The sequence below is a fragment of the Myotis myotis genome, unplaced genomic scaffold (assembly GCF_014108235.1).
Source record: "Myotis myotis isolate mMyoMyo1 unplaced genomic scaffold, mMyoMyo1.p scaffold_m19_p_15, whole genome shotgun sequence".
Classification (NCBI taxonomy): Eukaryota; Metazoa; Chordata; class Mammalia; order Chiroptera; family Vespertilionidae; genus Myotis; species Myotis myotis.
The window spans coordinates 14,262,232-14,285,332 of NW_023416319.1; the positions used below are offsets into that span (position 1 = coordinate 14,262,232).

The window sequence follows — 23,101 nt, forward strand, 5'->3', positions numbered from 1 at the left end:
GCACTTTCAATCCAGTGCTGCATTTACTCCTGTTCAGTTCTATTATGGCACTGCTATGATTCCCACTTTGCCAATGAAAACACTCAAGCTCAGGGTAGGGAAGCCACACAGAACAGAGCCTGGCTGCACATTTAAATAACATTAACTTTTATTAGGGATTATAGTTTCCCAGTGTTGCTTCTACTCCTGTCCAAAGCCTCCTGCAAACCTTGAGTGAGACAGAGAGTATAGCAGTCCCGGAGTTGGGAGGGATACCCCCATGCATTACAGAGTGTGGCCATCACTCCCCGAGCCAGGAGAACAGCAACAGAGCCTTCCTTCATCTCTCTCTGTCCTAAGCTCTCTGAGGCCAGTGGTGTTCAATGTGGTGGGTCCCCACCTTATGGGGTTGAGAGAAGTTGACTGAAATGCCAGAAGGCGACACTAGTTGTCAATCTGATTAGAGAGTTTGGGCACTGGTGGTATTTAAAGTTCACACAGTTGGAGGTTTGGGCATGGAAGCCTGGTCTAGGAGAGCAGGAAGTGTAGGGACAGAGCTTTGGGCTGATGGGAAAGAACAGAATGTGCCATCTCAGAAAGCCACTGTGAATTTATCTGCTTTCATTAGTAAAGAGCTGCCCACCACCAGAGCTCTGGCTCCTAAGATTAGAAGCCTGCCTTGCTTTATGCCATCAATGTATTCCTGAAAAGGTGTATGCAAATCAAAGACATGCTAATCAGAGCACCTTCCCCCAGAGACTTTCATTTTCATTTCGGAGTTTCTTTATCCTCATTTCTGATTGATGTTCAGAGGACAGTGGTTCTAACAATGCAACCTTAAGTTCTCCTCCCCAGGCTCTCGCCTGGTGGTTAATCATGTGTAAGCAAACCTTTACATGCACCAGAGACCTTAGGATTAAAAAGTGCTCTGGGTTAAAACCCTTCGTGAAGAAGCCTCCCTGTAAAGGGAGAACTAGCCCAACTTGCATTTGGTGATCTAGGAACTTCAAAGGTCACATTTTTTTCAAGTGAGAATTCCCTATTACAAATCATCTCTCTGATCAGTCAGTTTACTTTGAGAGGATCTCTGGCTGGCTGCTAAACACAGGGGACTGCTCTGGGACTGTGTGGATGGCATACTAACATAGAAGTTATGGGCATGTGGAGTTTTTCTCCTGGGTTATGAGAATGGGCTTGGAGATCCAGGTATCCTGCCTAGTTCCCAGTGAGGAAGATGCCCAGGGAACGTCTTTCTTACCTGTAGCCACCACAAGTCCTGGGGCTGTCGCCTTGCTGGAGATTCTTCCAGAGGAATATGGATTCTCAGGGGTCTGCAAGTGCAGGTGTAAGGAGCAGAAGGGCTAGGAGGGAGAAGAAGGAAAGATCTTTATTCCAGGAAGCTCCTGACAGGCACCCCTACCTCGCCAGATCTTAGGTTTCCAGTCACAGCAAGGATTGGATTGAGTCACACACTTAGGTTTGGGCAGGAGTCATCTCTACCTGAGATCGGCAATACGTTCACATGAGAAGCTGCCCTGAGAACCTGGCCCTGCTCCCATCACCTGTATGTTGCCCCCACTTTTCCTCACCCCCATCCCATTCATCAAGATCCAGTTCCTGGTTGGCCTGCTGAAGCCTCCCTGACCATGCCTTGCCCAGGATGGTAATGGCCTTCTCCCACGTCTGATGCTGCGCATCACACTCTGCTCCTCTGAGGGATTCCGCTGGGAGGAGTGAAAAGGGGGAGCTGAGTCAGACAGTCTCAGGGCCTGTCCCTCTTCTTCAAACAGACAATCCCTGTTTCTGTTTTTTTTTGTTTGTTTGTTTTTAATATATTTTATTGATTTTTTACAGAGAGGAAGGGAGAGAGATAGAGAGTTAGAAACATCGATGAGAGAGAAACATCGATCAGCTGCCTCCTGCACATCTCCCACTGGGGATGTGCCCACAACCCAGGTACATGCCCCTGACCGGAATCGAACCTGGGACCTTTCAGTCCGCAGGCCGACGCTCTATCCACTGAGCCAAACCGGTTTCGGCCCTGTTTCTGTTTTTATGTATTTGGTTCTTGCTTATAATTTCACTGAATTTTACTTCAAAGACTTGAAGCCATTATCTAAAACATATTTTTGTGCTCTTTATTCACTTACTTATTTGCCCCTATTTGGGTATACTTTAAAAGGATTTATAGGAATGCATTATATTTACAAAATATGAAAATGACAAAATTGGGGAAAGTAGAAAATTAGGTTAAGGAAATACCATGAAGCCATAGATACGGTGCTCGTTTGTTTGTTTGTTTGTATTGGGAGGGTCTTGCTGTGACCAATTTTTAGAGATAGGTAGGCATTGTCTTTGACCTTCCTAGTACCCCCAAGCAAAAAAAAAAAAAAAATGGAGTTGGACTGATACTACAAAAGGGGAAAGGCCATGGTTGCCCTGGCTACCACTATATCTCCAGTTTTTAAAATGATGTCTACAATATGATTCAGTGGTTAATAAACATTTTAAATAAGTAGCAAAAGGTAACTTGTTTGCTAAGGAGAAACATAACCATTTCTGGGGCCTTGGGCGAATTCTCACACAGGTCCTCTTTAAGATGGCACTGAGGGTTGTGAATATCACTGTTAATTATCTGTCTTCCCTCCCCACCTAGAGTTGCAGCATCTGAGGGCAGAAAATAGCATCCTACACATCCTGCCCTCCGTAACTCCTACCCCAGCATCCCATATAGCTGCAATCCTAGGAATGCTGGTAGATTCCTTTCTCCAGGTGGACATAGCAGCCTGAATTTTCCTGGACTTTGATTACCTTAACCTCCACCAAACCCTTATCAAACTGTATCATATCAGCTTCAGTTAAAGGTATGTTGCCTTCACTGAGCTGTCTGGGACCCTGGAACACAGGCACTTTCTCTTCTACATTCCTTCATCTTACTAAGAGTTAGATCATATGGTATTTTCTCAGGAAAAGCCTCTGATGTTCAACTGAACTTTCCACCCAAGGGGCATGGCAGTCTGAGTGCACAGATCAACAGCTGGGTGTCATAGGAAATCCCCGCCCGTCACTAGCCAAGTTCCCAGGGCACCCAGATGGAAACAGCCCCTGGTGCAGCTTCCCCAGGTAACCAGCCTTCCCCGTGGACCTCACATGAGACTGGGTGACTGACCAGCAGGCAGTGTACCGGGCTTCCTCTCAGGTCCACGTCTGGAGCTTGCAGTAGGCGCCAATCCCTGCCCTTGTTGTAAGTGATGTACGTCTTCACCTGCTCATCCACCTTCTTGTTTGCCAGGAATATCCCTTTGATACCTGCTACCTAGGAAAAAGGGTGAGAGATGGAGAACCATGTTGGGCCAAAATGCCTACAGTCTTGGAGGAGCCCAGAGAGAAGCCCCAGCATTTTCTATGGGATGTTGGACGTACAAAAGATGACAGGAAGAACATAGTGAGACATGCCATATGCCAGGTGGCCTCGAAAGAAGTTTAAGTTCATCTCCGCACCTTCCACCTGCCAACCCACATGTCCTATTCCCCTCTTACCCATCTGCTTTTCCCCACTTTACATGGGGAAAAGTTTAAGTTCATCTCCGCACCCTCCACCCGCCAACCCACATGTCCTTTTCCCCTCTTACCCATCTGCTTTTCCCGCACTTTGTCCCCTAGGGCCCGATCCCTGACATTTTGCATTCCCACCGAGGTGGAAGCTCTTGATAACAACTGCAGGAGTTACCCCCCCACCTCCTGCTGGGGGGGGGGAGGCGGCAGAGGGGAGAGCTGGTGAACAGGTTTTAAAGGCATCGGGCATACTCCTTAATGATGAAAGTTGAGGTATCCCAGTTAGTAGTGAGGTAGATATGCTTTGGAGAGAGGACCCAGTGTGGCCACCTGGAACCTATCCCTGGCTGTGCCACTAGCTCAGTGTGTGACTATGGACAACCCTCATATCATCTTCAGGTCTGAGCCAGCGGTCACTTTGAAATAGGCAGAATCTGCCCTACTCTTCCTGTTTTCTCCCGGTTGGCTGGCAATGGATACATGAGGTAATGCATAGCCCTCTTGCCAGAATGGCCAATTATTGGATTTGTGCCCCCACAATATTTTGAAAGAAGAGCAGCACCAGAAAACAAGGAGCTAGATTAAAAGAGATTTATTATCTAGAAGGGTCCTAGAGTAAGGACAGATTTACTCAAACTTTTATTCCTACTGTGTCTATTATGTTCTGGGCAATGAGGACAGCTATTTATATTGACAACATCCTTTGCCAAAAAAAAAAAAAAAGGATTCTCTTAACTTCCCTTCCAATCCCAGCATGTTCCAAAGCTAAAAGATAATTCAAAGAGCTTAAGTGTATATATAAACAAAAGGTTTAATGGCAGGTTTTCTGGGTAATAGAGTCTCAAAATGTTAATTGTATGTATCCCCCATTATTTAAGAATTATAGTGAACAGATTTATTGCAGATCTGAGAGAACGCCAGTGGGAAAGAATTGCACAAAAGTGGAATTCTTTTTTTGTTTAATGGCATAATTTATTTGATGAAATAAGAAGTCTTTTTATTTGTTTTTAACTTTTTTTAGTAACCTGACTGGCCTTGAAGAGAATGCCAACCCCAATAAAAACAAACCCAAAAATGGACAAAGAATGTCAGAAGGAGAACAGAACACCATTAGGGGAATTAATTAGATTCCCAGAGGGTGGGTAAGGAGAGAGCCAAGCTGGGGGGGAGGGGCAGTGATAGCAGGGTTCTGCCCTTCCCCAGAGATACCCGGCTGCTTAAAGTCAGTGCCATTTCAGGAAGGCTGGCATCTTATATGCTCATCCTAGAGCCTGAGGCCCTCAGAACACCTCACTCTTTAAAACCAGCTGCAAAGGTGTTTTTCTTAACCCTGATGGCCAATTACTGCTCACTGAGAACTCGATCTGAGTTTCTGTAGGATCTTCCACCTTTTGGTATTTTCTATGAACCACCAAATAATGATTCTGAAGACTCTTCCCCGAGCCAGCCGGCGCCCCTGCACCATGTGCATAGCACCTTGCTCTCCACTTCCCAAAAGAGAAAAACAGAGTCAGACTCAGACTCCCAAGACTACTCCTGTCACCCCCTCCCCTGCCCCCAGTGGGATGCTTTACAGCAGAAGTTGTGAGCCATTCATCTGCCTCTTGTGTTCTTCTGAAGGAGCATGTTTGGCAAGTGGAATGGCCACTACCATAATTTCCCACTGAGAGCTATACCACTTGGATGGGTGTTTCTTGTGTTGCCCACACATCCTGAGAGCAAAATCGGGAGAACAGAGAATGAGAAGGTATAGGAAGGGGCTTTCAGAGCTCCAGGGAACCCATCGTAGCTCTGAAGGCCTTTCTTCTGCAGACGCACCTAATGCCACACAACTCTCCCTCTTGTCTGAGGGAACCAGAACACTTCCCCTTTGTGTTTGGATTGGTCAAAACCCTTACATTATTACTGACTACTACTTGGCTCCGTATCACATATAAATAGGTTTGGAGGTCACTTTGCTTTTGTGTACCTAAGCACAACAGATTTCAAAATTTTTTAATGCAAACCAAGAATAAAATACATTCATGTTGCAGCCTAATAGACTCATATATGCATGTACATGTACACATGTAGGTACATATAAATCATGAAACACAACATACCCACACTATACACACTGTAATTTAATTAGATAATGAGATTCACATTTTAACTCATCTCCATCCAAGGAGGTACTTGGCATATGCCTTAAACATGCTTCTTCCCACTGTTGTTTGAAATCAGAAGCCGGGCTGCTGCTGTTGGGCCCAGCAGTTCAAGGAGAAGGGTACCAGCTGGCGGTGGCCCCAATGAAGAGGGCAGTACAAGGTGTCAGGACTGCATGACCCACTTTGCCTCTGGGAATCAACTTGAATTGGAAAGGGAAAATGACAGTGGCCCCTTGGCAGAGCATTGAGTCCAGGTGGCACGGTCATCTGTCACTCACCGCCTTGGGCCCTCAGGACAAGAAAGCCAGGGCTCTGCTGAGAATAGCAATTACTGTGGTCTGCTCTGGGCTGTCCCTAGAGTCAATCCTGTGGTGAGAATCCTATGAAGGTCATTTTGGAAAAAATGTCCCTGTGGAGGCCATAGCAGCTGCCCATCTGGCCAAAATAGGGTCACCTAAGATCATGATAAAACAGAGGGTGGAAGGTAACCATTATGGACAAGGAGACATCAATAAGATGGGCAAAGAGACCAGAGTAGTAAGGATGCCTCCGAGAGTTTCACTGTATCCATCCAACAATTTGTCATGAAGAAGGATATTTTTTCCCATTGATTTTTTTTTTTCTTTTAGAGAGAGTGGAAGGGAGAGGGAGAACAGAGAGAGAGAAACATCAATGTGGGAGAGACACATCAATTGGTTGCCTCTGGCATGCGCCCCGACCCTGCCAGGGATCAAGCCTGCAACTGAGGTGCATGTCATTTACCAGAATCGAACCCACAAACCTACAGTCCATGGGCCGAAACTAACCATAGAGCAAACCCAGCTAGGGCAGAACTATTCTATATTTTGATTGTGGTGGTAGTTATACAACTGTACAGCCCTGTCATAACTCACAGAACTGTATACCACAAAGACTAAGTTTTACTGTATGTAAACTATACCTCAGTTAAAAAAAAAAAAACCTGATGTGGAAAAAATACATAGTGGGAAGAGCCTGGGCATTCTAGACACACAAACATGAGTTTGTTTAAACATAGTGTGCCACAATTTACTATTTGTGTGATCTGAGCCATGTGACTAAATTGTATGTATCTCTGTACTCTTATAAGGCACAATGGGGAATGACACCTACCATCAGGGAATGCTGCAATAAATATATAAGAAAAAGTTAAAAGCTGATTAGGGTTATACAGTACAATACCATAGCCACTGGCTGTTGAGCACTTGAAATGTGGGCAGTGGGACCAAGAAACTGATTTATAATTTTATTTACTTTTAACCAATTTGAACACTGATGCCAGATTTAGGTTGGCAAACTTTTAATTATGATTGGAATAACTTTGGTGTGTGACTTTACTTTTTTCTACTGTAAATTTTAGGAAATGTAAATAATGATCAAGGATTTCTGGTAAAAATTTAGCATGTAAGTTGAGATGTGTAGTTTTAGTATGGAAATATATAAAGTATCTCGGCAATCTCTCATATCAAACATATACTAAGATGATAATATTTTGGATATTTTGATTAAATAAATTATATCATTATAATTAATTTCACCTTACATTTTTTATGTGGGTAGTAGAAAATTTAGACGTGCATGTGTAGCTCACATTATATATTTATTCAACAACACCAGTCTAAGGCATTGCCCAGTATGCTCTTGTTGTTATTATAAGGAGTTACAAGTTGGATGCTTAATATTCAGGAAAGGATTGCAGAAAATCCATCAGACGGACAGCTCAGAGAATGTTTCCATAATATAACTAAGCGTGTTGAAGAGAATATTTGTTTCTTGATTTATCAGTGGAGAACAACTAAGAATAAATATAGTTTATAGTTAGGGATGTGAAAAAATGAGTGTCATAAGAATAATGGTGAGAACACAAAATGGACTACATTCACGGTCAACAGTAGCCTTGTTTTGATAGAATGGGCTTAAAGAAGAGATTGATTATTATTTGGCCTTCAATAATTATTTTCTCCCCTGATTATGTAATTACATCTATAATAATATTGTACTTTGAGGCAAAGATTAAAGAGAGAACAAGAAAGAGACTCTGTACAGCAGTAGGCTGCTCCAACAGACCAGAAAACAATAACGCATCTGCCTTATTAGGTTTTAGTGAGTTTAGTGGGCTCGATCCCCATTGGTCACCAAGGTCTCTCAGCACCAAGACCTGCAAGGTGAATTCTCAAATAAGTTCTGGTTTTCTTCATCCTCTTTCCAGTGTCAGGAAGAGGTTTGAAAGGTCAGTAGTTTTAAGCGGCCATGGTCAGCCCAAGCCACCTCACATCCGTGGTACCTAAAGGCACCTCTGACATTTCCGACAAGGGAATACAGGTACAGTGTTCTGTTACATTATCATATAAAGTTACACACTAACTTGAAATAGGGGACTACATCATGAATGCAAACATCATCCACTAGGTATGTAGATGTAGGGGAAGAACAGAGAAATACTGGCCCACAGAATTAATGCCCGGGTCTTCCATTAAGTTTTTTAGTGGTATATTTGCAATCATTATCCCTAAGATTCCCCAAGGCCACTGAACATTCTATAAAAATACCTGGTTCTCTTCTCATGCTGGGACTCCACCAGGCATGTCTTTCTCTTAAGCTCCAACATTCCTCCTTCAAGCCAACTCATCTACAAGTCTCCCCAAATTCCTTGTTAGCATTAACCTTCCTTTATAGTGACTGCACAACATGAGAAATTATAACTTTAATAAAAGTCTTACCCTTTGAAAAAGCATGAATGGACCTGGAGAGCATTATATTGGTGAAATAAGTCAGTCAGAGAAAGACAAGTGCCATGTGATTTCATTCACATGTGGAATCTAATCAACAAAATGAACTAACATGAAAAATAGAGACAGACTCAAAGATAGAAGGGAGGCTGACAGCTGTTGGAGGTGGGGGACTGGATAGTGGTGGAGTGGAGGGATTAAGCAAAAAAGAAAAACAAAAGACAGAGAAAAACCTCAAGGACACAGACAACAGTGTGGTGATTGCCATGGGGAGAGAGGAAGGAATTGAGGGAGGGTATAGGGGGATAAATGGAAGGAGACTTGACTTGGAATAGTGAACACACAAGACAGTGTACAAATGATGTGTTGTGGAATTGTGAGTCTGAAATTGGTATAATTTTATTAACTCGTGTCACCCCAATTATTTCAATAAAAAGGAAAAAATAAAATAAAAAATAAAAAGAGCAACAAAAAAACGTTAGACTGTGATCACTAACTATCCTAATACATATCTTTCCAGTACAGTGGGGCCTTGACTTACGAGTATCCTGACTAATGAGTTTTTCGAGATACGAGCTGTGTCTCAGCCGATTTTTTGCTTTGAGTTGCGAGCTAAAATTCGGGTTACAAGCCAGCTTCAAATACCCCACCGCTAGTTGGCGCAGCGAACGTCACAGTGAATGCCACAACATCAGCCCAGCATCACGTGTCTCACTCATTCACTTTTTGATTTGACATACGAGTAATTTTTGAGTTATGAGCTCCGTCACGGAACGAATTAAACTCGTAAGTCAAGGCCCCACTGTAGATTGTCAGTTTCATGTACCAGCCTCATCTCATCAAACAGAGTACACACCATGAAAGTCTGTTAATTTAGCTGAACTGAATGTGAAAGTTTACCAGTCTTCCCAGGTGCATTACTCAAGGGCATTCAGAGTCCAGAAAATAACAATCTCAGTTTCTATGAGAAGCTCCAGTGAAGAAGGTTAAAGTCTAATAACCCCTAGAGACCAATTAAATTGAGCTTTGTCTCCAAATCACAGGATGTATCTCCAGGTGCAAAGCAGCATTGCCCTCTAAAAACCTTCAGTACGTTGTTCATTGTCTAGATGGTGTCAGGATCCATTTTATTCCCTTGGTACTAAATTCCTTCTAGAATTTAACTCCAATTATTTATCCAACACTCATTCTTGTACCTGACAAGCATCACTTCTATTCAGTAAGACTGGTTAGCTGATAATCTTATACATCTATACCTTCTATCCAATTCTTGGCTCATACCTTTCACTTCTTCACTTCTTTCTCATCAGGAAAGACATCTGATAATGATAGGTAAGGCTGAGAAAAGGAACTGGGCATGTACAGCTCATCCCCACATCCACTCTTTTGGGGATCTACCTGCAAAAATCAGACCTTCTGTACCTCAGGGTGATGGTGTTATAGAAACAGGTTTGCACAGGAGATCTTTTAATTTACAATTTCTGCCTGTTACTGGATGGATAGGTGCAGTTCTAGAGCACAGTGTTAGCAAGCCCACTTCCTCCTACCTAACTTTTCAATGTTAGGTGATGTTTGATCTCTATTTGTCTCATCCTCTGTCACTGTCTCAATTGGTTCCAATCTTGGGCAGGTAAATAGGGAGCTTGTTTGATGACCTCTGCAAAGTCCAACAAACTAGATTTCAACCTCCATGATGGTAACAGCCATCATCTTTCCTATCTCACTCCTGGATTTTCACACAAAGTGGGGGCACAATAAAACCTGATAAAATTGAATGGGGAACCAGTTCAACAGTTCTGGTGTTAAAGAAGCTGCCTTGCTTGATACATCATGTTTCTCTGTAGATGCAATGACTCCATGCATTCTCTCCCCACAACGAGACCAAAAATGCAAGACTGACTTCAGTGAGAAGAAAACAAATTACATAGATCTAGGTACATTCTTCATTTTGATTCATGTTCCACTTCAGATGAGAGTGTCTCGCTGTTCTAAATGACCAAGGAGCTTTCAGGCTCCCATAGGAAAGAAACAGCACAGTCACAAATTCACTCACCATAATCAATAGGGTCAGAGACCCAGGGATTTCTCAACTGAAATGCCATCTGCAGCAATGTCTACCCTCCTCTCGGTTCTGGCCACAGGAGCATGGATAATCCTCTTATCTTTATAGCCTCACTTGTGCAAACAGGAACTTGTTGGAGTGGCCTCAGTACTGCGAACATCCATCTAAACCTTCCCATAAGCCGTAACTTATTGCCCAATAACAAAGGTACGTTTCTTCTTCCTGGTCTGAGTATAGGCATAGAAATGGAAGCTTCCCAAACCATATATACTCTTTAGTCATCTTTACAAGTTTTTGTAACTCTAGGAAGTTATCTGGGCCATTTTTCCAAGTAAACCTTATTCTTAAAAGAATTATTTTAGCATTTCAACTACCTCTTTAAGAAACCAGGATATTTCTACTGATTTTGTTTTATAATCAATGCCATTCACTTCTCTCCTTTCTAAGATGTACTTCCATTCACCCCATTTGTTTGTGTAATCCTCCTTCTACTCTGATAAAAGAATTGGAACCTTCTATGTTACCATCACTTCCAGTGACCGAGCAGCCAACTTATATACCAGTGCAGAGATGCTGGTTCTTTGGCAGAAGAGAAGCAGAAGCCCATGCACTGACCTCTCTGTTCTGAAAGCCTCTACCAGTCCTCAAAGCAAACACCTCACAAGGGAGCAGCTCATCCAGACCATCTGAGCCTACCACCCACAATACACAACTTGACCTTTCATGAATAGATGACCTCAACCAGCTCAGGTATGTGGGTTTGACCACCAAGTCACTGGTGAATGTTGGATACTCAGACACACTTTCTTTGCTCAAACCAATGCATCATACCGAGGTGGTCAATCAAGTACCTTCACTGTGGCCAGGATTGTCAAAGGACACACTTGTCACTAGAGGTTTAAAAAAGCACTACATCATTAGGGTCACTGAAACAATTAGTTGTTTAATCTAGTTCCTATATGGAGTCACTTGGTTTCCTAGATAAATTATTCTTTAACTAGTGATGACATTTAAAAAAATACAAGCGCACACTCAGTAAAAGTAATCATATATTAAAACAAGAAAAAACTCAATGTAAGTTAAGGCCAATTCTTCATGCATAGATTTTGGCATTTGGTGGCATTTTAGGGGAACCTTCACATCCATCACTGATGTTTACTTTAGTTTCCTATAAAATACAGCTGATGTTTGATCTCCACAAAATTAAAATATTTTGATTTCCTAAATAACTTAAAGCATACAAATAACATTGTTTTCTCCACCCAGAGTTCATAAGAAGGAGCATAGAGTTGAAAAATTTACTTAAGAGATCACATAGACCAAGTACCCTTTCTTTCTGACTTGTAATTATGCTCATACCTACAAGAACATTGTCTTTAGATACATTTATTGAAGGCTTTCTGACCCAACCCCCACACTACATGCTTCACAAACATTACCTCTCATTCTCACAATAATCTCATGAGATAAATATTTTATCTCCATTTTACAGGTGAGGGAATTGAGGCACAGAGAAGTGAAGACCCTTCCCAAGTCACACAATTGCTAAGTGGTACAGCTGAGATCTCACCCAGGGCTATCTGACCCACTTGCTTGTGTTTATACCATTAAAACTCATGAAAAAGAGAGGCAGATCCAGGTGTGGGATAATCTTGGCTACATACCTCATACAATTCAATAATAATGTTTCCCATAAGACCTCGGCTGCTCTTAATGTTCTCCATGGCCAGGGTGAAGTAAATCCCACGCGTGTCTGAGATATAGAGGTTGTATGTGTCATTCTGGTTCCATTCTTGAACTGCAGCAAACACTTGGTTTTCATCGGTACTGATGATGTGCATGTCCTGTAAGAAGATGGAAGGCCTGTAAGGCAGCAGATCTCATATCTCCCTGCCCACTGGGACCCAGAATAATTACTGTGACTTACAAAATGGTTGAGAAAAAGCTTGATTTATAGGCAATGTTAAACAATTCTGTGTCGGACCAAGGCTATAAATTATGAGCTTCATGATTTCTGTTCCTTGCTAAGTGACAGCAAGATGGGCATAAGGGGCTTTGGTGGGTATCATTTTCCATGGCTTCAAGGGATACATCCACTTTCATTTTTTTTTGTTTTTATATCTGAAAGGTAGTGTTGGTGCTAACAGAGACAAAAAGCCTTGCAAGAAAAAACTCACACATGCCAGAAGACAGGCCTATCCCTTCTTTAGATCTCCATTGATGTGTTCAAACGTTTCAGTGTAATGGTTTTCACACCTTTCTTTGGAATCTTCAGAGACATGGGGATTGCAGGAAGAGTGGCAGGGAGACATGGCCAATGGGTGGGACTCTGGACTTCCAACCCTGTTTCAACCAGAGCAGAACCACTCAAATCTGCTTTATACTAAAGTTCTGTGTACTATTCTAGGAATATTAGGTGAAGGGGGTTCTGCTGTTAATAAAATAATGTTTGAAAATCATTGATATGGAGGAAAAGATACTCAATGTGAAATTTAGTGTTCTCAGTCATAATATAAGCTCTGCTACAGAGCTGATGAATATGTCAGTCTCCAAGAGCTTCAATTTTTCTTACCAAAAAGTGAAGAGGCTGGGCTACCAATAAAAAGAGCTAACAATTGGCAGTGTTCTAAGTTATCTTAATGTATTATTTCAGTTACAAATCCAAATAAGTCTATAATGGATGTAGTGTAATTATTCCCATCTTATTGAGGAGTAAACTAAGGAAATAGAGGTTTGCAAATGCACTTCATATTGAATAGCTAGTAAGTGACAGAACCATGTTTTGAATCTCAGTGGTAGGACTAGAAACTAATTGTTAGCTTCTGACCATTTGGATATATAGCCTCTAAATTAGAAGTTGCAAACCAAGGATCCATACAGTAAATATAAATCGCGAGGGTTTGACCCTCGTCTATTGGTTTGACCACAGTCTATTTGCAATACTTGAAAATGTAGTCTTCTAGGTGGAGTCATAGGACTCTCAGTCCCATGTATCTAACTTTTCTTATGATTTGCTACTTTCTGGTCACTGAAGTTACTTTAGTTTGCATTATTGGAGTGGGTCACTTCTAAAATCAAATCTATGAGTGCAGAATCCAAAGCAGTTTATAAAAGCCAGTTTGCATATGTGTTTAGGCACTGTACAAAGAGTATCATAAACTCAAGTCCTTAATCAAGGAACTCACACTGTCAAGAGGCAATGTTGACAAGGATAAACATTTGAAAACTGGGAGTAGTTAAAGAATGCATAACTATACAGATGTGTATGGCAACAAGTAATAACATCCTGAGAAAGCAGGAGAGGGGCCGTTGTCACTATGGTGGAAAGCATTGGTACAAGCAATTGCAGTTGACAGGAATTAGATAATCAGGCTGAATCTACCTCTTACCTTATTTGGCCAACCTTTCCCAGAAATGGTTTCAACAATAAAGGGGGGCAGCACTGTCTAGAATGTCAGAACCATGGAGAGCTCCATCAAGATGATTTCAAAAGGAGCAGGCTCTTTTGATTTAGATGATTTCAGAAGGAGCAAGCTTATTTGATTTGGACATGTGGGAGGCAGGGAGAGTGATAAGAAAGTTCTACATCTGTGCGTTGGAGATTCTCTGTCACATTCCGGTCTCTGGCCTTGAATGCCCTTGGTCACCTTGCCTAAGACCTTACTTGCTCATTTGTACTTACACACCTTAGAGGTTCCTGCTGAACTGCTTGAAATGGTAATGAGGCTTACTCTCAAAAACCATGTGATGACATCATGTCATGTTGGTGTGGAATGAAAACCCAAGAACCCAGTAGGAGGGGAAACAGCAGCTGCAGGAAATACAGATTAAATTCACTTATCCTGTTAAAAATGCAATAGAAATTCCTGGCTTTTCCCAGATGTTTTGGTTATAAAAATGAATGAGCTAAATTATTTTAGACTAAACTAATAAAAAAGAGGTGGGGGAAAAACAACTCAAAACACTGGGGCATGGTCAGGATTAGAGGCAGCCAAATTTGCTACGAGTGCACCTTACCTTAGACCTGTGTTGGGACTGTGTTACCTGGTGAACAGGTACTGCAGGCTCAGGGGTGAAAGAATGCTTTCTAGCATCTAGGATTATGAGATGCCTGCTTGAGAAATCCTTAATTGGCCAAAGTCACTTAGTTAATAAATGACATTACTAAGATTTAAACTTGAGACTACCCTAATCAAGAAGCTAAACCCATTATCAGTGGGGATATAACTTTAATGTGCATCAACATGACCTGGATATCTTAATAGCAGGAAGGTTCATGAGTTCCACTGCCTGGGGTTCTCATTCAGTGTTTCTGGTGAAAAGCCTTAGATTCTGCATTTAATAAGCCCCCCAGATGATTCTGCTGCATACAATCTGGGGAACTACTCTCTGAAAAGCTCTGAATGCTGTGTTGTCTCTTCTAATAGGTCTTATGGTTGAATAAAAATTAACCAATAATAACCTGGAGAGTAAGTCTTCAGGAACAAAGAAAATTCCTGTTAGTTAAATTTGGTCAAATAGGGATTTGAAGAAGAATGATGTTTATTTCTTGAATTCTGCTACTCTAACTCCAAAGTATGCATCACCTTCATAGTAAAAGAATTATAAATAACAGTCCCCCTATACCAGTGATGGTGAACCTTTTGAGCTCGGAGTGTCAGCATTTTGAAAAACCTTAACTTAACTCTGGTGCCGTGTCACATATAGAAATTTTTTGATATTTGCAACCATAGTAAAACAAAGACTTATATTTTTGATATTTATTTTATATATTTAAATGCCATTTAACAAAGAAAAATCAACCAAAATAATGAGTTCGGGTGTCATCTCTGACATGCGTGTCATAGGTTCACCATCACTGCCCTATACCCTCCCAAAAGAATAACTGGGGACAGAGTTGCTTTTTAAAAACCTGTTACTTCTTAGGAGAAAATAGTAAAAATACTTCTCTGTTACTGAAATATTTTTTAAATAATCTGGGCCTACCGTAACTTCATTATAGGAAGATATATGTTATTAAGCATATGCCATATGTCAAATACCGTAATACAAAAACAGAGAGGAACAAAATGTAGACCCTATCCTCAGGAAGATGCCCACCAGGGGAAACCACATGCTCTTGTGGCCTTCCATGAACTTATAAGTGCTTTAACAAAGGTACTGAAAATGGTGGCAGGAGTAGAAAGGCCTATATAAGTGGGAGGAAGGGTGGTCATTCAAGGAAATGTGTGGAACTTGGAATAGCTTAAAAGCAGTTTTCTTTGTGGACAGTGAGGGTAGAGTGGCCACATCATAAGGGGTTCTGTATAGTGCCCCTAAGTTTACCCAGAATAAAAGACAAAGCTATCACAAGGTTTTTGCAGGAGAAAGAAAAGATTAGAGTTGATCAATGCAGAGATTGAGTTGGAGAAGATGAGCTTCATTGCATGATCATATGCATTGAAGACCCAGTGGATTAAAGTAAGGCAGGGAGAAAGGCTTAAAATGTCATAGCAATAATCTAGGTAGTAATACATGAGGGTCTGATCTCAGGAGTAGGTTTTCTATAACCCTAAGAAATGGATCAGTGAGATATTAAAGAGGTAGAATCTACAGGGGGTAAGGGAGAAGGACATATCTTTTATATCTCAGATATCTGACTTACAAAATCCCTTGAATTTTAGTCACTAAAATGATATTTAATGATAATTAAATATCATTTGTGTAATTATTTGTTTGATATCTGCCTCTCTCATCTATAATAATAAAAGCGTAATATGCTAATTAGACCAGATGTCCCTCTGTCCTTCCAGACACCCTTCCGGATGAAGCTGGGGCTGCCAGGGAAGCCCAGGTCCTGGGTGCCAGAGAGAAGCCTGGGTCCTAGGTGCCAGAGGGAAGCCAGTGCTGGCAGCTGGGGGAAGGAAGGCCTACTCTTGCATGAATTTCGTGCATCCGGCCTCTAGTTACATTATCAACTCCCAGAGGTCAGAAACTATGCCTCTCTTATTTATCACTTTATTTCTAGTGTTTATCAGAGTATCTAGCATATGGCAGACATCTAACAAAAGCCTACTGAATAAATAAATAGACTAAGTAAACATGGCAGCAGAGTGAGTTATAAGGGATATAGGGTAGAGTCTCTGAGCTCACTTGAGGAGTTGTTAAATGAAGCCATTAAGGGGATGTACTCTGTATAGACTGTTGGAGTTACAGTCCAGAGGTCAGTGGAGAGATAGGGATTGAGGCTGTGGACATAGGAGTCACCAACAAGAAGAAAAGCAATGAGGTCACATGGGAACCATGCAGAATGTAAAAAAAGAATTGAGAAACATCGGCATTTAAAGGGTGGCAAGGGGAAGGGGATCAGGGAAAGGAAATCAGAAGTAAATAAGAGCAAAGGGAAGAGTATCAAGTATGGATCCCCCAAACATTGTCAAATTATACAGAGAGGTATAAAAAGACAAAGAGCTACATTTTGGGGGGGATATAGCCCATAGGCAGTCACTGGTAGCAATGGCTAGAAGGTTTTTGGTGAAATAGTGGGATAGATATGGGGGAGCAGAGGGCAACCGGCCATCGGTTGAAGAGTGAAGAGCAAGTGAGAAAAGAGGTTAGAAGTGCAGATAACCCTTTAAGAAGTGTGGCTGTGACACAGCAAAGAAGGATAAAGCAGCATTTGGAGAAATGTAAAAATTAAGAAAAATTTTCCTGAGGAAATTAAGGAAAAGGTTAATATCATTGCCATTACCATTATAATAAATTTTCTCAACCATATTTCCCTCTCTTCTCTCTTATTAGTCAATACACAATTAACTGTACTCTACTGTCAAATGGAAACACACCCAGACTAAGGTAAAAAGAGATTTTATTGCAAAAGACTATTGCAACACTATGCCCATAACATCTGCAAGCATCTCAGAGTGAAGGCAGAAATGAGTTACTTTTAGTCTGGCCAGGCTGGCTCAGTGGTTGAGCATCGACCTATGAACCAGGAGGTCACAGTTCAATCCCTGGTCAGGGCACATGCCTGGATTGTGGGCTTGATCCCCAGTGTAGGATCAAGGTATGCAGGTATGCAGGAGGCAGCCGATTAATGATTCTCTCTCATCATTGATGTTTCTATCTCTCTCTCCCTCTCCCTTCCTCACTGAAATCAATAAAAATATATATTTTTTTAAAAAAGAATTGCTTTTACAAGGAGAAGTACACCAAGGCTACCAAAACTGGGGTGTGAGGAGTGAGGTGAGACAGGGAAGTTGTTCTCCTTAGAATCTATACTTTTCAGGGGTGGCTGTTAAGAGGGGTTATTCTGAGTCCCAATGCATAAGCTCCCAGTGCTCACATATGCTCAAGAGTGGGTCAAAGTTTAGGGATTTGAGGGAAGGAAAGCTGAATGTAAGTTGGTAAAGTCAAATCAGCAAGCATTTGGTACAGATTGGTTGGTAGGGACAATCATTTATGAGACAAAGAGTAGGAATTGGGTGTGGTCAAAAGTAAACTCGGGGACACCAGTGTCTTATCAAGGCCTTGGGGATGGGGAGATCTTTGTAGTAAGTCATGTCCAAGAACACAAAAGGGTGAGGGCTTTCTTAAATATTGCTGTCTTCTAAAACACAGGACTCAGGTAAAGGTCAACATCGTCACTAACAACAAACTGAGTCCCACATACAAACAGACATAAAATCAAAATTTTCTCTTGTAGAAATGAATATAAGAGTAACAAGTTACTCTTGAGAGTAACCCAGCATCTAAGAGACAAAGGAGGGTGTATTAGAGTCAGAGTGGTAAAGTGAGGGTCTCAGGCAACCGTAAGTCCAAGGACAGGCTAAGATGTGACCTGACAAGGAACACAGATCTCCACGCAGGTCAAGAGCATCTACTGTATTTCCCCTTGGATCACAATCATTGCTTAGAGTCGCCCAGCACTTTCCACACTTTACCAACAATGAACCATTTGTTGAATCCTCACTACTTTGTCAGATAGTATGACGATGCCCATTTCACAGATGAGAAGACCTGGCCTCGTGGATGAGTTCACTACAGAATTGGAATGAGAGCTCAGGGTTTCTGCTCATAAGCTCTGTCATATTTTCCCAAAGCCACTATGACTCCCCTTCATTTTCTTCCCCACCCTCTGTGTGCTTCTCATGCCTGTTGGACTGAGATGCCAACAGGATGCCAGGGACTGGGTTTGGAGGACTGGGCATGTGGTTGCTACTCCTAAGAGTGCTGCTTATTATTAACAGCATTCATTTTATTCTCTGCAAAGCACTCCAAAGCCAGGACTGCCCCAGGCAAGCAGGTCTGAACAGACAGTCTTGGAGGAGAGGTAAGGGTAGTAGTGAAGGGAACTGCTTTGTTCTTGTTTTCAAGGAGGCACAGCCACAGCCTCAGGACTCCATGAAAGGCAGCAACTTGCTTAAAAGCCATTTCTATTTGTAAACAATGGGAAGAACCAATCTCCCTCCACCCCCTCTGTCTTCACCTCTTAGGAAAAATCTGGGGCAAGGTAAGCTAATAAAGGGGATCAATAACCATCCAGCTATTTTCACAACCGCCCTCATATTAATGAGAAGCTGTTCTGGATGAAGTTCTACAAAAGGAGTCACACGGATGGGTCTCCACCACAATAAATGGCCATGTGTTTGCTAATCATTAATGGAGTGTTCTAGGATTGTGATCAAATCCAGGGTTAATTTGTCCCCACCTATAACCACACTGCCCAGGGCAGGGAACTGTTTGTTTTTCCTGAGAAGGTGGGCTTAACAACACATAAAATGGGTAAGCATACACAGACAAAATAGGCCCTACATTGGACATTGGACGATGGTTTGGAAAGTTCCTGAAACTTTTTTTTTTTAGGCCCATACAGGGAAATCATCCGGTTCCTGCGAGGGATCATTCTCTTTTGGAAAGAGCATAATTATGAGCATCCCTGTCCTCAATTCTCCAGGCAGGCATGCCTCTTTCCTGCTTGTGTTTAAAATATCTGATGGGTACATCATGCAACCATAAAGTTAGATACTGGTCCTATAAAAGCCAGTCACAAAGAGGGTAGAGAAAATGAGAAATTGACTCCCAGGGTCTCTGAGACTATTGAATGTGGCCCTTGCCCACCTCATCAGCCTCTCACCTGAGTCTAATCCAGTCACTCAACATGGTTTCAGTTTGTTGAATAAATCATGCTCTCTCCTTATTTTATTTGCTTATTGTTAAGTGTTTTTTATTGATTTCCAAGAGAGGTAGAACGATATAGAAACATCAATGATGAGAGAGAATCGTCAATCAGATGCCTCCCGCATGGCCCCCACTGGGGATCGATCCTGAAACCCAGGCATTTACCCTGATGGCCAGGAATCAAACTGTGACCTCCTGGTTCATGAATTGATGCTCAACCACTGAGTACACCAGCTGGGCCTATACTCTCTCTTAAAATAGGGCCTGTGCATGTATTTTCTATTATATTCCTCAACACTTGTTTGCACAGTTAACTCCTTATTTCTTAATCAGCTTAAACATCATTTTCTTTAGGAAACTTGCCCTCATTACTCATATTTATTTAGCTCTAACTCTTATGCCACCCTCTACACCTACAGTTGTTTGTTCAGAATCTCTCTTCTCTACCAGAATATAAGCTCCATGAAGACGGGGTCTGTTTTGTTTTATTCACTACTCTAGCCATAGGCCTTAGCTCAGTGCCTGGCACAGAGGAAAACTTATATGTTAGAAAGAATAGTTCAATGGCTGAATAAAAGAAGGAACAAATGGATGAATGGATTGATATATGCATACATGAATAAATGAGTGCATAGAAACAATAAGAGGGTAGACAATTACCCACCTTCTTATTCCATAACCCCTCCTACCTCTGTAGTCATAATATGTTTTCTAGCACCAGCTTAGAAACCCAGTTCTTTGTAACATTATACTTGACATGAGACTTTGCTTCTTTGCAGCCTCATTAGTGATGCAATTATGTCCTGTCCATGTTCACAGTGAGGTTCTAAAATCCATCTTCTCCCAAAAGCCAGTGTTCACCGGAAATGGGGTTCACAAAGTTAAGTTTTATAATCTTACAACAGAGGAATTGCCATGCCATCGGTTGTTATTAAAATTATAGTAAACTATTCTTTTCTCATTACTCATAGTGGCAGAAGGGAGTAGAATCATAGGCAGTGCATTTATATTTAGCATTAAAATGGAGGGAGAAGCAAGAAAACAAGGAGACTCACCTATGCACCTTTATGGGCTCACACTTATAGCATCTGTGCTGCTGCCTAGATAATTCTGAACCCATCCCTCTATTTGGCAGTAAGGCCTTTACAAAAGAAAGGGCTCCTCAGAAGAGATCCCAAAGCTAGTGCTCCCTTCTCCTGGGGAATGACCCACAGTTATGTGGGATATTTGAGTCATAGCAAATCAAAACTCCTGCCTGTGTACCCTGCTGACAGGAGAACAGAGAACCCAGGTTCAACAACCTCTGTAGAGGCCAAGCCCCACAGGGCTAAGTCAGGCTGAATGACAGATGGTTCCCCCGCAGGGATCTAACCTCCCAGAGCCCAACAAGGCAGCCTGCGGCTCTGTCTGGCAGGACCAGGACATCAGGAGGTATGTACCTTCGGCAGCGAGTACTTGGGCAGCTTTATCTGAGCGAAGGCCTCTCTTCGATAGGACACGTAGTAGCTGGCTCTTCCTCCAGTTGTTACCTGGGTCAAGGGAAACACAGAGAGGTCAGATGGGGCCATGGATCATGACACAAGTTGGAAGGTATTAGCCTCTCCATCAGTAACTACAGTGGTTTGTGACAACCTTTTAGGGAGTATCTTGCTGGTTCTTTTTATTATTATTATTGATTTTAGAGAAGAAGGAAGAGGGAGAGAGAGATAGAAACATCAATGATGAGAGAGAATCATTGATTGGCTTCCTCCTGCACCCCCCACCCCCCACCCCCCGCCCCGCCACTGGGGAGGAAGCCTGCAATCCGGGTATGTGCCCTGACTGGGAATCAAACCATGACCTCCCCGTTCATAGGTCGATGCTCAGCCACTGAGTCATGCCGGTTGGGCCCTTGCTGGTTTTTAACCTCCAATCCCACGACACCCTGAGCTGCTCCCATGTCATGGCCCTTAGAGAATAGGTGGGTGATGACAACAGTCTTCCCCGTGGGTGGCACTTTCTGTGAGAACAAGGACTGTGTATTTGGTCACTGTGCTCTGCACATGTACAAACCTAATAAATGTTTTCAGCTGAGAACAGAGATGCTATTGATGTGAGCTGTACCCATGATTTATTTATTCTTTTTTAAAAAAATCAATGTTTAATCCATTGTGACCATGATGTGATGGCCAAAGGATTTTTTTTCTTGATCTGAATATTAATACTGCTTAAAGTGCTTATAACTTTGAAATTAATTTCACTTCTGATCTGAGCACATTGCTTTTCCTTTATATTTATAAATTAAGGCATTAAGCAGATATTTATGGACTCTCCTTGAGCAAGTTATTTAAAGGCATCAAAGCCAGAGAAAACACTCTAGATTTAAAAGTCAGAAATGTGGGGTTTGAGTCCCAATTCTGCTGGGGGGTCAGGTTCAGGGGTCATGACCTCACTTGGGAAAATATGAAATCTTAGAGGAACCTGGAAACCACTCCAAGAAACGAACCTCTGGCCTGGGCTTGGTTAAAAGTCCTGCCAACGTGGCACAGCTCTGCAGATGGCTGCTCTCAGCCCAGTCACCCTAACTCAGGGGAAATTAATATTCCCAAGAGAAGATAACATAGCCTGTTCAGAGAAAATAGTAGGATGACAATAGCCACCAGGCTGCTGTGCTGAGGAGGTAATTAGTGGAGGCACATGCTCTGCTCTCATTAAGGCCCGAGCACTTGCTGGAGACAGGCCAGTCCTCCTACTCTGGTCCCAACCTGGCGCCCTTCCACGGCAGCTGCTGAGAGCAGGATAGGTCGAACATCTCTATTGAAATCCACCCACCGCTTCTCACTCTGAGAGGTGGCACCTCCCATGGCTCCCCCTGGCTCTGCACAGATTGGAAACCTGCAAATCAGGTACCATACGCTGCCAGGTAGAGCAGATGTTGGAGTCAGTGTGAAGGCAGAACCTCGTGAAAACTTGGTACAAAGACTCGGCTGTGAACCAAGAGCAGAGACCGGTTTTCTCCCTGATGTTCCCCGCTATCCTTACATCTCTATTTTCTAATTAGAATCATTTACGTCTTGTACTCAGGACTTTTTTTTTTTTAATAAGACATCTGTTCTGAATCTGTATTGTTCCTCATCGGCTTAGAGACGGGGTATTGATATATTAAGATCAATGAGTTGCTAGGAAGTCATTTTTGTTTTTTCTTTTTAAAATAAATCTCAACCACACAGACACAGATTAAAATGTAATCCTTGATTCTGAACACTCACCATTAGTCCCTGTATGGTATTATTTACTTATTAGTGGTTTAATTTGTTGTTACTTTAAATTATAAAACCAACACATGGAAACATATCTGCCAACCCCAAATCTAAGTAATAAAAGAGTAATAATAACTACCACACAGTAAAAGCTTATTACTTGAATGATGCTATGATAAGCAGTTTATAAACCATACCTCATAAACCTACCTA

The 23,101-nt window shown here is 42.1% G+C and overlaps 1 protein-coding gene across 1 annotated transcript in view; it reads right to left on the bottom strand.

Annotated features, from left to right (window-relative positions):
- Positions 1 to 23,101, bottom strand: part of SORCS3 (sortilin related VPS10 domain containing receptor 3) — a 514,894-nt gene that overhangs the window by 86,118 nt on the left and 405,675 nt on the right. Inside the window, exons 8-11 of the mRNA XM_036336059.1 lie at positions 21,089 to 21,178; positions 12,155 to 12,334; positions 3,149 to 3,295; positions 1,238 to 1,340 (exon numbers count right to left, since the gene is read on the bottom strand). Coding sequence (XP_036191952.1) covers positions 1,238 to 1,340; positions 3,149 to 3,295; positions 12,155 to 12,334; positions 21,089 to 21,178 — 520 coding nt within the window. The remainder of the gene's footprint in view (positions 1 to 1,237; positions 1,341 to 3,148; positions 3,296 to 12,154; positions 12,335 to 21,088; positions 21,179 to 23,101) is intronic.